Below are 16,707 nucleotides of genomic sequence, written 5' to 3' on the forward strand. Positions count from 1 at the left end.
GGTTCATTTTCAGTCACACTGCAAGGGAGCAACCAGTAATGCTAAAGAAAGGGAAGTGATGGAAGTGTGCAGTCAAAAGCAGGGCCACCTTTTTAGTACCAGTAGAAATGTTACATCTACTTACACTGTGAGACAGCACCTGTAGATTATTTCTAGAACATGTCTCTAGAAGTACCAACCTTGTTATAAATCCTCTGTCTCTGTGAGAGCAGCTAGTACAACTCTTCCAGACAAGCCTTAAAAATGTAAGGGTTCTTTTGATGAGCAACAAAAATTAAGTTGGTTTTGAAAATTATCTTACATGATTATAATGTAAATAAATAAGAAATTTCTAATTTATTTTCAAATAAATCTGGGGTTTTTTTAGAAAATCTCATCTGAGTCAAGGCATCATAAATATATCTTAAAATGTTTTTGGTTATCTGCAGGCCTTACAGTCAACATGCTGATAATGATTTTTGTTCTTAAGATGACTCTAGAGATAAAATGACTCATTTTATGTGATGGAAATAACCTTCCTAGAGGGTGTTGGAAGGATGCAATAAATCCCATCAGATGTTAAAATATCTGAAAAATTCACTAATTTTTTCACAAAGCCAGACACATAGACTTTTCATGCAGAACTGTGTATTAGCAGGGAAGACAGATTTTCCTTAAATGAGACAACAACTTTGATCTTACTGCACTTCTAAATAGCCACAAACTCCCAGCAGCAGCACTGAAAAGCCCAAACCCACTTATTTTGATCCAGACTGGATGCCTGTCTGTGTCTCATTTTCCTTTTCAGGGACTTTTGGGTGGACTAGACAAATGCACCATAATGAAAGAACTGGAGATGAGGGCCCAGACCTCAGGTGACATGCTTCCCCACGACAGTGAAGGGAAGGGCATATCAAAACAGTGCAACTTCCAGCAGTCAGAGGGGAAAGAGTTATGACCTTCTTAAATCATGCACAAGATGATTAAAATCAAGTATCATTGTACTGATTTATGCTGAATTCATTAGGACACTCTTTACACTTAGTTTAACCAGTGGCAGGTGATTGCTTAATTTCCATAGGTCTCCTCTGATGTCTGATGGTAACTGGGAGCTTTAAATAGATTGCTTAATCAGGTCCATTTAGGGATCCTCAATGGATCTCAGGTTAAAGCTGCACTTCAAGAGACTTGGAAGAGGTGGCCATAAAAAAAGAGGAAAAAAATGACAAAAAATTAGGCAAAGCAAAAAAAAATTTTGTCTGTGCTCTCATCAATCATATTGCCCCAGACAACCAGTTACATTTAGATTATTTACTAATGGAGAGCATTTACTGGAAAACTACAATGCAACAGTGGGCAGGAAACAGACAAGTACTCATTCGTTTTTGGAAGAGAGTTTTTCTGTCATTTTTTGGGTTTGTTGCTGTAACTAACTTACATATTTGTTTTTACAAAGTAAGCCCCGTTAGTGAAAATTATTTTATGCTCCCTTGCTACTATACCAACAAAATGAAATCCAAGTTCTTGCATGATGTGACATGTAAACCATTTGCGCTGAAGTGACTGCCAGAAATGGATGGAAAGTTCTTATCCTGAAGAAATACTCAAATAAAATACTAGCATAATCTAAAATTATTTACTGAAAGTAACTGCAGAATATTCTGTGTCCTCTCTTTTCAGAAAATTTATTTAATTGGGTCTAGTACTCAACAACTTACAGCATCAGCAGAAAAAGTGATCTATTCTCCCTTCTGTGTTGGGTAAATCTGAAAACAAGTGGTTTTTTTTAAAAAAAGGAAGACATAAACCATTTTTGTTGGCATTTCATGGGGAAAGAAAACCCTTTAGTGTGCTGACATCTAAGGTAAAGCATGCATGTTTTCAAAGAAAGTATTATAAGTGTGTTACAAACACTAACATTTTGCCAGTTTCACTCAAGATCCTGATACAGGCCAGGTTTTAAGAGCTGGATAGCCCCAGCTCCACCTAGATGCTCTGATCACAACTGCATGCACTTATCTCACTTAACATTCCTGTATGCCATGATTCAGCTTCATTCCCTTTCTTCAATGCAGTCAAAAGTCATCCGAAATAGATAAATGGATTATTCCTTTTTGATAACACAACTTCAGATTTTCCAGACACCCAATTGCTCCTTTGCTCAGAGAAAATTAGAACTGAGCACCCATTTTTCGGCACCAGGAAAAATGTGACAGTTCATTAGCTTTTGCTATCCAACTCTAAAATTACAGTCACATCAATCTACCTCCTCTGTCCTATGGAGCTTCTCTGTTATCACAAGGCTATTCAAAATTTCCCCAAGGGCCAAGACCAACACTTGGAAAAGAGTCTAACCTTGAACGAAACCAAAAGCATGCCCTGCCCTCCACCAGCTCAGACACCCCCGCCCAACCTCATTCTTCCTAGTGCTGTTATTTCAGCCTCATATCAGCTCTCAGTCTGAACACAGCTGGGAGCAGTGATCTTCACCCTGCCCCCCCAGCCTGTGTAACCTTAGTTTCAATCTTTTATTCATTCATTCATTCACTGACAGAAATATCAAGAGGTTTCTTTAAATGACAGCAATATGCCTGGACTACCAGTCTGCCAGAAGGATTCTTCAGCATTGTGTAAATAACCAGCTGTTAGAGAGAGACTGCTTTGAAGTTACCACTTGCTGCACCCACAGCACTTGGGCTGGATCAGTTTTTACTGGGCTACTTTCGTGGCAAGCTCTTTTTGTCCCATCTGAAGAGTTTCTTTGTGAGCAATGAATGAGAATGCATCTTGGGAATGCTCTGATACTTCAAAAGATGATTCTTGTAGTTTATCTTGCAGTAAGCTTCTCCTCTGAAGGAAACGCTGCAGAGCCCTTGTACTGATCACAGTCTTTTATCACTGGGCTGTCTCCCCTATCACTATCCAATGCAAATCTTTGCAAGCTTTAGCTTTTATTAATTGATATATGTATATTCTGTCGTTTATAATGCAATACATTTTTTCTGCAAATGCTTCAAAACAAGTTGGTCCTGCTGAAGCCTATGAAAGTTTGCTCCCTGCCTGGTGAATAACTGCAATTTAGTCTATTTTTGGGATAGTAAAGTCAAGAATGTCTTTATGTTTAAAAACCAGAAGTTTAGGGGGTTGGAGCTGCTTTGTTTAGCTGTGTTTCCTCTACTAGGTTTCAATGGAGGTAAAATAAAGCAGCATTTGCACACCTAAGCAGCCAGCAAAAGGTGGAAGTTAAAATCAGAAAAGGAAAACTGAAAGCGAAAACACATTTAATAAAAATTTCTAACCTGCAATCACTTTGTAGGAGCAGTGAAGACTGACATTTAAAACCATACCACATTTATCACATTCTAAGCATCCCTATAGTTTCCTATGTACTCAGACACAAGTTTATTCCTAAGACGTTGAAAATTGTTTTAAAATACTTATTAACTTTTAACTGAACTTTGAAACTATTAATTTTTTAACTTAAGAAGACCAATGTCATAGCTGGTTTTGTCTTTTTTTTTACTTACATCTATGCCCATATACTTGATTTATCCCTGGTCACAGAATAATTCAACTATTTTAATACTCTTTACCTTAGCTGCAATGACACTTGGATGCTTATCTGAACACAGTAGTGAATATGGATAATCCCTTAGGCTGAACATCTCTTGCTCACAGCAGCACCAAGAGTACCAGCTCATGGGTTTTAACACATGATTTCTAGCAGGCAAGTATTAGATATTTGAGCAAATGTACATACTTTACAAAGCAATCCTGGCAGCGTTCTCTTTTGCTGTGGTAGATTTCTGGGTGTTTTAAACTTCCTTCCTAAGAAGGTTACATGGTCATGGAAAAACTCCTGCTCAGTTCTGTAGGTATTTTTTCCTCATTTCATGCAGAACTTTTCAAAAATGCCCTTCTGAAAACCTTGTAGCATTCTGCAATTTTAGCTTAAATGATTTTATGCATCAACAGAAACAATCACTGAAGCTGCTACTGACTGGTAGCTGGGAAACAAAATAAGAGCAATTCAGAAAGAACCTTTCTGTCCTTTTCTTCTGCTTTGAGTTACACTACCAATCTTCCCAGCCAGATTCTTTCACCTTTGGATTAGAGTACATCCTACAGGCAATGAAAAAAAACTAGCCCTAAAACACAGGTTTACATCTGTTTTATGTGACAAGGATTTTTGCCTATGTTTAGCAAGATGATGTAATTTTCTGCTGCTTCCTGTCTTCGTTCACTCTGAAGCCAGATGGCCAAGTTACATCACATGACAATGGGAAGACCCTGGCACAAACTAACAATGAGAACGAATTGCTTATTATCAACATGAGCCAGGTAATTTTTACAGTATGGTGTAAAATGCAAAGTGGATCCTTTCAGTTTCTCTTTTCAGCATTTCTGCCTTTTCTGTCTTTATTATGAGAGTTACTGTCACGGCAGTTGGGATACTCAGAATAGAAAAAGAAAACAAAAACCTGTGGGCAGGCAACAAACCCTAGAGATACCCAACATGCACACAGCATGGCAGCTCCTCAATATGCTCCAGAGATGCTGTGCCAAGCTACAGCAGCTGATTCTGGGGGCAGGGCCAGCAAGCGTGGAAATGGGGTCAAAAAGCAAGGAGCTGGCAGGGTTTCTCCAGCATTAATGGAGGAGAGAGCTAAATCTAAAAGTGAGCTCATGTCTGAGCCAAGGACAACCAAGAGAGCTGGTGGGAGAGGGGCAACAGTGGAAGGAGACCTGGTGATACTTGGGGTCCTCTTTAACAGCTGGCTTGGGAAACAGCTGTGATTTTGGCTCCCAGGTCCACTTGAGCTTCCTCCAGCACAACCCTATTAGGAATAATTCAGTACAAATGGAAGGAAGCACTGAATGCATATCAGTGGTGGAATCAGAGGTGGAAAACCAAAGCATGATGGTGTGGCATTTTCACAAGTATCTGTGGGTTTTTTTCAGGCAAAATACCTGGGATTCAGCAAGAGCTTTATCTCAAAATGGATACTTCAGAAACTTTAACCATACCTGTCTGACTTAATTTACACAGGAAGACAGTATCACTACAGAAGTTTAACAGATGGGAGTTTCAGAAAACTAACACATACTTATCCCTCTGTAATCAGTCACGATGGAATTAGAGCCAGTAGTCAGTAACTGATTACCTGATTACAAGGTAATGAGCACAAGTTCAATCCTGGCTGGAAAGCAATTGTTTTCAGAGACACAAGTAACTTCAGTTGTAGACATGGTTCACACTGCTATGCTAACAGAAAAATAAAAGCCTTCAGAAACTTACCACTGAGGTAAGAGCCATCTGAAAACTGTAGATTCGTGCAAGGCCAAAGTCAGCTAGCTTTATCTGCCCGTTGCTGGTTACAAGGATATTCTGGGGTTTCAGATCCCGATGCACCACACGATGGGAATGCAGAAAATCCAGTCCCCGAAACAGCTGAAGCATCATATCCTATAGATAAGGAAGAAATCAATATGAAGTTATCAAGACAAGGTGGCAGGCAAACAAGTAAATCCCCTGTCATAATCTGAAAAACTAATTTAATAAACATTGACTTAAATATGTGCACAGGACATAAAGCCAACTATTAATATAAAATGGACAGGATGTTGCTAGAATGAATGGAATCAAACCAATGTCCTTATCAAGTTATGTATGGTTTCTAGTTGAATTATCTGAGGTTGATTAACAGTATAAAGATTAATCAATATACTTTCAAAAATATCAAAAGTATATTTCTAAATCCCTGGACAACTTCAAAAGAATGCTGTCCAAGTAAGAAAAATACATAGCAGTTTTTGCTCTTAACTTTAAACCACACGCCACTTTGTATTCTCACCAGCTTATGTTCTGCCCTTCCATGGTGAAGTGCATTTTTATCATTCATTTTAACAGGCACAATGACCTATTTCAAACAGAAAAACTGCTTAAATGGCAAATTTAATTTTATTTGAAGTTATAGAGGGAAAAAGTTCATTTGGCAAAACTTGTTGTATAGAATTTACTGAATAGGACAGAAATTACCTTTAGATGAAAATTTAGCACTAGAACAGTGTAATAATCATAATTCTGATTCTTCTTTCTGTTTTTTTATAGTGATACAATCTTCCATGACATTTCCACAGCTGAAGAAACTATTTTATCTTACTCATGTTTTGACAATCTTAGTAATGTGAAAAGAATGAACCAGCAGACTCAAAAGCAAATACTAGAAATCCCCTGCATTCCAAATTAAAAGGATACTGTCAACTTGAAAATTATATTTGTGGAACAGGCAGCTACAAGAAGATGCTGCAATAAGAAAGAAAAAAAAATTGAGAAAGAAGTTTATTTTCTGCATGCAATTGACTTGAGCTCATAAACTGCAGTTCTGTGTATGCTGGTGACATATGCCTTTTCCATAAACCATGCAGCAGGGTGTCCTCCAATCCTGTTGTTAGCAACCAAAATCATCTTGGAGAAGGGCATGGCATGAAAAAGAAAAGGGAGGAAGGATAACTTGAGGTCAGTTGCTTTTGTTCTTCTCTATGGACTCGGGGATGTTGCAAGTAAACATTCAAAGCACACTACTGAAAGGAATTATATCTGAACATGGGTATAAAAATAGCTCAAAACATTCGGCTTGATAATATTGGTTAAGTTGAATGCATTTTTAAGGTAGGCTTTGGAGATATTGCTAAGTAATTTAATACAAAATTATTCCTTTCTTGTAGTGTTTCCTGATCCTTTACGTAGAAAATATTACATAATGTATAGATATTAAGTTTGGAAGCTCTCACCTGACCTCTGATAAAACAAGGCCATTTCTGTATACAGCCAGCTCATAAATCAATCAGCTTTTATTTAAAGATCCCAGATTACCTGAGGATTTTACCATGAAATTATGGATGCTGTGACAGTATTAAATTATGATCACCTCTGAAGGAAGGTGGTGAACTCCACTTCCTGCTAGCTGATGCCTTTTATTTCCTTTGCTTCCCCAGAAAAAAATTGGGAATAGATAATTTTGGCAACTGGTATAATAGGGTTTGGACTGTAAAAGAAATACACAAACTATACTGAAACCTCCTGTATTTATACAGGTTTTTTTGCAGTTCAGAAATTCGTAAGAACTTGGGCTACAGCTCTGGAGGTTTCAGTCATCAGCAGAATTAATGTATGTAATATCTGGTCACTCTGTGCCATTTTTTTACCAAATCCCAAAAGTCTTTGGATCAGTCTTGCAGACATGAAGAACATGCCAACAACATTTAGGCATATGGTTATTTTAAATATGAACTTAGTCGTTTCACTGAATTTGGGCCAATTTTTTCTTTTTTATTCCATGTTGACATAGTATCAAATAAGAAAATTATTTAAATAACTGAAGTATTAGTCAGTAGACCCTGGCAAGTCCCTTTCTGGTGACTTTTATGTATCCTATTCATTTGTAAACTCATTCAGGCAGTTACCAAACATATCAAGAGTATTTTTTCCAACAACTGATGCTGGTTTTGTTTCAACTTTCTTCCTCAAGCTCAGCATAACAAAATTCTGCTCTGCTCATTTCAAGATTCAAGCAATGTCTTCAGGTTCTAAATTCAGAGTTTTCTTCCAGCCACAGGTAAAAAAAGAAAATATTTGAAAATGGAAACTGGTATATCTTCCTCTCTACTCATAGGACTCAAAAAATGAATATCATTTATAGAAGTTCTCTTCACACACAAAAAATAAAATATGCTGCAGAAAAGTGAACTGGGAAAGTGTAAATTTAAAAGGTGTTAGAAAGAAGAAGAGCAACTGGAGGGAAAAAAGTGCCATATCTCCTCTTCCAGGAAATTCAGGGTTAGTACATAGAAACTGTTTTCCAGTATTCAGGTTGGACTGTTGATTACACTCATTACTTTCTATGATCAGTATTAACAGATTTTGGTTCAAAATTATCTGGAAGAACAAGCCAAAGGTTTGTGTGTGTAAAAAAAGGCACTTGGATGTAGAAAGACTGTTTGCTATTTGTGATTCCCTGTTTTTAAACGCTCAGCAAGTTAGAGCAGAAGCCAAAATCACAACATAGGCTTATTATTATGAACTTTAAATAAAGAATAACAAATGCAGAAGCTTAAAATTTTGTGATGCACGCAAACCGAGTCAAAAACCATCAGGCCTTGCTTTTGAAAAATGATTTCATTCACTTGGTCAGCCACTTGCAAGAAACATAAGGCAGGGTCTGGGATCTGTGCTTTCTTTGACACTGTAACTAATATCAGAAGATACTAACCTTTGCTAGCAAATTGGATAAAGGCTGTAAACATGCACAAGCCAGATCACTACCTAATTAAATCAGGATAATTTCACTCATCTAACGGAAATGCATCCATTTTTATTAGTGACGAATACCCAGTATTATCTCAATTACCAAGTTCTAGAAATAACTGCAGGAGAGTCTTCATGTGCCTCAAGGATTATTTTCTTCCATGTCTGTTTTTCCCTCAGAAATTTTCTGTGGTAGATAGGCATACCACACTTTGGAATTACAGGGACAATTATATTTCAAAAGCTAATTGAAAAACAATCAATTCTATGCAACAAACAAAAACCTGTGTGTCTTAAGAGATCGAAGGAACAAGCTCTAATGAGTCATGAGCAAACCTCTACTGATGTTTATCAGTGCTCTTTGGATATTGTATGTTTGCAAACAAAGACACAGAATGTGCCTGTTGATTCAGATTAGAGATTTCTGCCATCACAAAACCTATGATAGTTAGCTGTTGCTCAAGTTGAAGACACATGCACATATTATCCCACTGCAATTACTTTCAGACAATCACAGGTTTATTTTTTTTTTTTTCTTTTTCAGGTTACATCTTCAATGCCATCTATGCGCAAATTTAAAATATTCACCTGTAACTCAACTGAAAACTGAAAATTGTAAACTGTTTTGGGATGCAACGAACACGTACAACTTCTTTAGAGGAAAATATGTAGTTTTAATTTTTTAAAAGTCTCATAATGAAAACAGGAGTGAAATTTGTTATGGAAATGCTGCATCTCTGCTTGTTCCACCATATAAGGTATTGATGATGATTGCTCAGTCTGACATTTACTGAATTTATCAGCTCTGAATGCCAGGACCAAATTCTGATGAACTTTTCAAGCTACACCATATTATGTCATGAATCTCAATAATACTCAGAAAAATATCCTGCATACTCTTCCTGTGTCATCAGTGATGATGGGGCTGTGCTTGGGCTAGGCTGAGCAGCTGCTTCTGCTGCCTCTGCCAAAGGCAGTACTCATGGCTCATGTTTCCTGACTCAGGCAGCAGCCCTGATTTCCTATACATTTTCATCTCCACCTTGTCCTAGCCCCACTCTTGACTCTATGCTTCACTGACCCCTCTTAAACCTCTTCAGCATCTGATCCATAAATCCCTTCCCAGCTATTGGCTTTCAAATACCATTCTGATCCTTTAAGAGTCACCCAACATCTTGACTCCCAAGAAAAACACCTGTTAATTATCTGCAGCAACTTTCTGCTTGTTTAAGACCTGCCAAGATTCTCTGGAGGACTCTGCCTGGCTAACTCAAAAGAGGATGGCATGGCTGTCAACCAAAACATTCAAGTATCTACTCAAAGACAAAAGAAACCATGGAGCTGGTCTCAGTGTCAGTGCCTAGGACCAGCAGCCAGGACTGCAGGGGCTCAGCCAGGGGACACCAGGGGCTGTGCCCTGCCAGACACGCTCAGCTCCAGCCAGCTCCGACGGACCCAGCCAGGACCGTGGCGCCTCCATGAAGATAAGTTCAAGGGCAGAGAGGCTGCAGGGGAAGAGAAGAGAACAAAGGGAGTGAGAAACTGCACAGGAAAAACCAAGGTGAGAGAGGAGGAAGAGAATTGAGAGGAGAAAGAGAAAGCAGTCCAGGGTGGAGCAGTTATCCACATGGCAGATGCTCCTGAGGGAACTGCAGCCTGTGGAGATGACCTAGGGCACAGCAGGCACAAAGTGTGAGGAAGAAGGAGCAGGACACAGAAGCTGCTCCTGTGCTTCTTGGGCTGGGAAGATTCAGAAGTGATGTAGAGCCTGGAGAAAGGCATGAGGAGGTATTACTTGAATACCTGTTCTTTTTTTGCCCACCACTTGAACTAGCAAGTATCTACCTTGACTGGCATTAGACTAAGTTGATTTTCCCCAGGATAAATCTATTTTGCCCATGATGGTACTTGGTAAGCAATCCTTCTCTCTTATCCCAGCCTATGAGTTTTCGTGCTCCTTGTTGCTCTCTACTTTCTATAGCTGAGATGGAAGAAGTCACTGAGTGCCTGGATGGGAGTTTGACTGCTGGAGTAGGCTAACCCCCCACCATGGTGAAGTACGGATGCTAGGTTTTGTCTTGGTAAAGGGGAACAAAGTGAGATGCAACCTGAAGGAAAACACCAAGAGTAATATATCTTCAGAGAATACATGCACCCTGAGGTGACATACACTTAGGACTGGCTGCTCGTTCTGTGAAGCTCATGCTTTTCCTCCACTGGCTACAATGTGAAGAAAGAAAAACCTTTAAGCAGGTTGCCCCTCATTAGAGTGATAGGAGTTCCTAATACCAAAGAGAGTAATTCAGTGGAAGCCACAAATATACTCAGTTGTGTCATCAAATAAAAATAACAGTACAGAGCCTTGCAAACTACAATAGACCCTAAATTTGTACTAACACACAGGTTTTATACATTTTTTGTTTTTTTTTAACTTGCCTATTTTCCTCTTTCTGCTCTATTTCTATGCTAATATTTTGTAAAGCACAACAATCCTTTGGCATCTCCTAACGCTTCTCCTACTCTTCTGTGGAGTATCTCATGCACCTTCACAAGTTGCATCCTTCACCCAAAGTTTCTGTCTATCTGCAACTCGTTTTTCTTTTTGCTGAGCAGAATGGAATGTCCCTATTTTACATGGCAGGTGTTGGAATACTCATCCTGAACATTTCCTGTAGGAGTGTTTGCGCAAAAGACAACCACAAGCGTAAACAAGGGGATGAGTTTTAGACAGCAATTTGTGATGAATCAGTCAAGGTAGTTTCATTAAAAGGCTCACTGCCTCTCACTGGAATAGGACCTCCTCAGAGCAGAAGGGGAGAAGAAGAGGCTTCTTTCATATCCTATTCAGTTATATAGAATCCCCAATCACTGAATTGCTTCCAATTTAAAGGGTGATTTTACACATGCTGGAATGAAAGTTTAAAGAGCTGTCCCATTCTCTGAAGCCTATTTTTGAAGCAGAATAATTACAGCCCTTCTATGGTGATACTTTGTAACAAACAGTCAACATTAATTAATGCCAAAAAAACAATGGCATTCCTGAGGAATTACACAGTACAGATACATGAATAGCAAAGGACATGATTAATGTTGTTACACTGAATCCCAAAGGCATTAGCAATAATGTAGTGATTCCCTGTTAAATGCAGTGATTCTCTTTTTTAATTTTTGTCCTCACACTGGGCTGGGAACCCATCACATCAACCTATCTAGAATGCCATGACTGTGATGGTGGGGGCAGATGCAATTTGCCACTGTCTGTGGAGCTGCAGGAGACTCTTCTCCATGCAGCTGGCTCAATGCAGTGGCTGGGGCTCAGTAAGAGGCAGACAGATCCCTGCCCTCATGCCCTGCTCCTTTTCTCAGAAGAAAGCTATTCTGATCAGTTCCCTGCAGGGCATTCAGAAAGGGGATGAAGAGGCTGTCTTTTCCTTCTCCTAGCCACATCACAGATTCTCAGGACTCAACCATGAGCCAACCAAATATATATGGGATACAGAGCTCTTCATGTTCCTTACACTGGGTAACTACTTATCTCAGAGTAATCCTATTGCTTTCCATAAAAGTATTCACAGGGTAAGGGTCATTCCTCAGACGAGAAGACTGCTGTGCTACTCCTGTCAATTAACTAGGAAGTACCAAGAGAATGTGAACTTCACAGCATGTTCAATTTAAATATGTTTACTGTTTTGATAAGAGAACAATAAATCCAAATGATCTATTCACTTCGCCCTATTAATCAACCTTACCATACAAGATAACATATTCATTTTCTGTTCATAGAGTGAAATACTGTGCAGAGAAAGATACTCTCAATTTATTTAGTGTATTATAATGTCTGATAAGCACATGCAAGGAATTGGTTTAATAATTGGTTGTGTTTTCTATGCTGATACCCTAAAGGTAAATAATTTGTTGAAAAATAATTAAGTTACATATATTTTTAAACATGAAGTAAAATACTCGTGTAATTATCTTTAAATTGTAAAACTATTTTAATCATATAAAAGGTACTTTAATGCACTTGAGAGTAGATTAAAAGATATGTTAAAATATATTCTGATTATCAGCCCCTAATCTATTTTAAACTGCTTTTGTAAGAAAGCAAGCACAGCTTATAAAGGGATTTCGGATTATCCAGTTGTTAGGATGAAGAACCCTACAGACATGCACACTCACAAAAGTATGCATGCATGTATACACACATTATCATGTTTTGAATAATCCCATTGAAGACAATGCTATCTATAGTAGTCCACTGCAATAAACACTGAAATGAATATTGTTGTGTTGTTTGTTTTTGTGTTTTGTTGGTTTTCCGTGTTTGGTTTTTTTAATGGCTAGAATTATTTGTGCAGCAATTCAAAAGATAAAATACCTGAAGGAGTGGAGTCTATAGAAGACTGCTTTTGTTGCTATTGGAAGTAGAAACGTAATCAAGATTAGAAAGTCCTAAATAAACTACTTTGAAATACGATAATTGATCAGGTAGTTCAGAGCCAGCCTAGTAAAAATAGCAAATGTCACTATTATGCATAGACCTGCCTGTATATTATGATCATTATCTGTCAGTCCCAATCAAAAGTACTGCATCTGTGCACAAGATTCAGGAAAAATGCAAAATTTTAGCTGAATTACAAACGTCCACAGTAGTACTTGAAAAGCTTTGAGGCTCGCTGATGCTATTGCATTGCTGTAAGCTTATGACTGAATTCCATGAATGTATATCATAGCTTTCAGTATACTGTTTTCCCTTGTTGTGCACCTATACATAGACTGAAGTCAACCCACAGCCACCACAGCAGGCTTAACATGTTCCTAGTGCCTTTGCTTAAACTTGCCAACTGTTCCTTCTGAGGTAGAAAAGAACTGCCACAGAAGAAACTGACCAAACGTATTTTGGAGTGCTCCAAACACTCCTCAAACACCAGAGCTCAGCAGCAGCAACAAAGGCAACGTAAGTAGGACTGGACTATGACAATTGATGCACCTGACTGTGTTGAAGGAACTGCTCTGAGTAACCTTCTGTTTACCCTCCTTAATTTAAGCACCTGAATTCATATTTTATGGTTGGTAAAAGTTTCAATCTAAGCACATGTCTGTTTTACCAGAACCCTAATGCTGATAGATTCCCATGTTGATCTCAGTAGCTGTGATCCAAAGACCAAATTCAGTATATAACATGTCTACTTAACATCTCTGGGGGATGTATGTACATACACATGCTTGGGCACACACATGGATGCATTTTATTTAAGTTGATTTAAGTCCTTCCACATCAATTTCTAACTTTATAGTTCAACACCTGTCAAGTCAGTTTGCAATCTAGATCCTTCAAGTTATACTTTTTCATCGGCTATTTTTCATATTTGATGAGAAGAACATGCAGGACTGAAAAGAAACCTACATAATTATTGTTCTACTTATGTTCAGTCATTCAGTACCAAAAATTCCTGTCAAAGTGGAATTACCAGACATGCAAATGAAATACACAGCATTTCCATGTGGCTACTGGTATTTGTCAGATAAAATACATGAGAATTGAACAGAGGGGAAGTTTGTTTTAACATTCTGACAGAAACTGGCACTGTTAGCAAGACTTGTCCTGTATGGGAAAATTTTACAGCAGGTAAATGTAACTTTGTGATTAACAGTCCTTTTCAGTGCTCAAACCCTTCAACTCTTTGTGCCCTGCAGAAAAAACACAAGGCACAGCTTTTAACAGATTTTATGGATCTGAGCCTAGATAAGCAAAACACTCATGTTTCTTTCTTGTATCTTTGGATGATGATATCACAGTTTTAGACATCCCCAAATACCTTCTGGGAAACTTCCTTTCTTTTATTACAAGCTTTTTATAAGTGTACTGGAAACAGCAGTTTCTCACAGAGCTTCCTGGTTTGACAAGTTGTTACTACTCTGTTCTTTTATTTCTCATACAATCTGAAAGAGAGATGAGAACTAAAATGTATCATGAAATCCTCCAAATTCTTTACTACCTCACCCAGCTGGTAAAGTTCCATACAAATGACTTGAAACGGCATCTGTGATTTGTATGCATTGGCTGTGAAGATCTTCTAGCACATCTACGGAATGACACCAGCACAAATTTGGTATATAAGCATCACAGCAGGTCACACTGCAATTTGAATTCTGGAGCACACTTTCCATATAATTACAGCTTCCTTAATTATGTTTCTCAACAGGGTAAGTCACATTTTTCCTTCAGCTGATGCTGCGAGCCTCTTTCTTCTGAGATGAAATCCAGACTTTAGCTTGACTAAATCAATCTGTTCTGGAGCATTGTGTTCTGGAGCACTGTGATAGCACCCCTATCTCTATCACCTTAGTACTTTCAGTTTTTAAAAACAGATTTGAAATTGCTCATAATTGTACATATTTCCTTTTCTCATTGTGGGCTATCATTGCCCCTTCCTCTTCAGAATCTTTGTTTCTGCATTACTACCCATTTGTATTTTGGGACATCATCACTTGCAATCCTTGTGGAAGCTCTCCTGATGTAATCAGACAAATGAATCCACTCCAACCATCCACAAAGCTGGACATGACTCCCTTAAACACTTCAGTATGCTTCGGGAAGGAGCACACAGAAATCACTGCCACACTCTGCCACAACCTACAAACTACAGTAAATTATCAATCACTGATGAGTTGATGGTCCTCTTGTGCCTCTCACACCAGTCCTTATGAGGAAAGGTATCAACAAACAAACCCTCTTCTCTAAGAAGAATGCTGCTCCAGCAGCACTACAGCTCTTTACCAGCACTCTCCTGATGCCATTGGCCATAACAGCTCTTCCTAATTTCCCCAAACTCCAGGAAGAGTCATAATATGGCATATGCTGACAGACAACACTCCTCGCTAACAGGAAGGACACGTTGCTGTGGGGCCCAGATCTCGCCTTCTCCTTCCCTGCAGCTGTCTGTGGACAGCAGCTAATTGTATCCACTTGTTTAACCTCGGGGATAACGTCTGGAGGGGACCAAGTGCCACAAGCGTACTTTTTTTATAACGGTCATTTCCTCTCTGGTGTAACTTGCATGACAGCATGTGACAAGCAGAAATTAATGGGGACACTGCTGTGCCAATACCTCTTGAATTGCTTTGACACTGGCTGCAGGCTGCCTGCTTGGCCACCCAGCCAAGACCTCACATGAAATGTGGCAAGGGGCCCACAGCTCTATTCACTAACAAGCCAGCTGGTCAGTGATTAGAAAGCTGAAACAACGCTGTGCACATACATCAAGAATGCTTTACAAGCAGCTTCGGACTTAGGTGGTGAAACATCTCAGAAGAGTAGATCTGTAAATTTATCTTAGGGACTGTTAACTTAAGCTAACATTAGAAATAATGCAGAAGACCCTGGAAGATGATGGCCTACGCTGTCGCCTAAGTGCAAGAAGGACTGACCTCAGAACAAAGACTAACATCTTGATGTGCTCAAAATCATGTGCAAACAGCTCAGACCACATGGATTTTGGTCCAAAGGAGAACTCAAATCATGTAAATATACAGAGATTTATGACAGACTACTCTTCCTAATGGTCTATCAACACCTTGGCAACATTACTGACATTTCTGAAGAAAGTCTCATTGAATCTGTCTGCAGTGTTTATACTGACTTGTTTATACGCTGATACAAAACAACAAAGGATGAGCCTTTAGAAGCATTCCAAGGGATTTGGATGATCAGATCTCATACACCCAAGGCAGCTTTGTACCTTTCAGCCCATACTTTTTTTGAAAACTGTCAGATCCTTGGCTAGACACAAAGGCTCAAGATTGTTCCTTTAACTTCTCTCTTCAGTTGCCTTTTTAAACAGTAGCCACTGAAAGGGCATAGGCTGTTACCGAAACACCTGATGGCAACAAGAAAACAAGTTATGCTTTTTTTTAAAACTGAGAAAAAAGCAGTCAGTAGGATCTTAGGGATTGGGAACACAACTGTAATTTAAAATCAGTAAGACTTAGTCACTTAACTCCTACGGCTCCTTCAGTTATAAACTCATTCAAGCAATTTTTGTTTGTTTAAACTTATTATGACACAGTCCTGACCCGGAGATTTCCTGATACATAAGGAAATATATCTGTGGCTTATAGACATACATCAGGCTCAAGGCACTGTAAAAGGAGGTGGCTGGACAGCAGAGTCACTTTCTTGGATTAGAAAATTAAGGTTACTGTAGAGTTTGGACCTAAATTTGAGAGCTTCCATCATAGAAACTTTGAGGAATTCAGCACAGTCATGAATAGCACTTGCACGCTGAAGAAAAAGATGGCTTTGTATTAGGCACAATGAAGTCCAGTGAAGTTACTGGGACTCTACCCATCAATTTTCAAAGACCTAAGCTGATCCCACTGCTTTTTATTACTCCCATTTTCCTCCCACAATCGCTGGA

At 38.8% G+C, this 16,707-nt stretch overlaps 1 protein-coding gene across 2 annotated transcripts in view; it reads right to left on the bottom strand.

Moving 5' to 3' along the window:
* The window catches only part of CDK6 (cyclin dependent kinase 6), a 136,814-nt gene that overhangs the window by 74,139 nt on the left and 45,968 nt on the right, over positions 1-16,707 (bottom strand). For both annotated transcript variants that reach the window (XM_036399818.2, XM_036399826.2), the window contains exon 4: positions 5,279-5,446. In XM_036399818.2, coding sequence (XP_036255711.1) covers positions 5,279-5,446 — 168 coding nt within the window. The remainder of the gene's footprint in view (positions 1-5,278; positions 5,447-16,707) is intronic.

This window comes from Molothrus ater, chromosome 1 (genome assembly GCF_012460135.2).
Source record: "Molothrus ater isolate BHLD 08-10-18 breed brown headed cowbird chromosome 1, BPBGC_Mater_1.1, whole genome shotgun sequence".
Lineage (NCBI taxonomy): Eukaryota > Metazoa > Chordata > Aves > Passeriformes > Icteridae > Molothrus > Molothrus ater.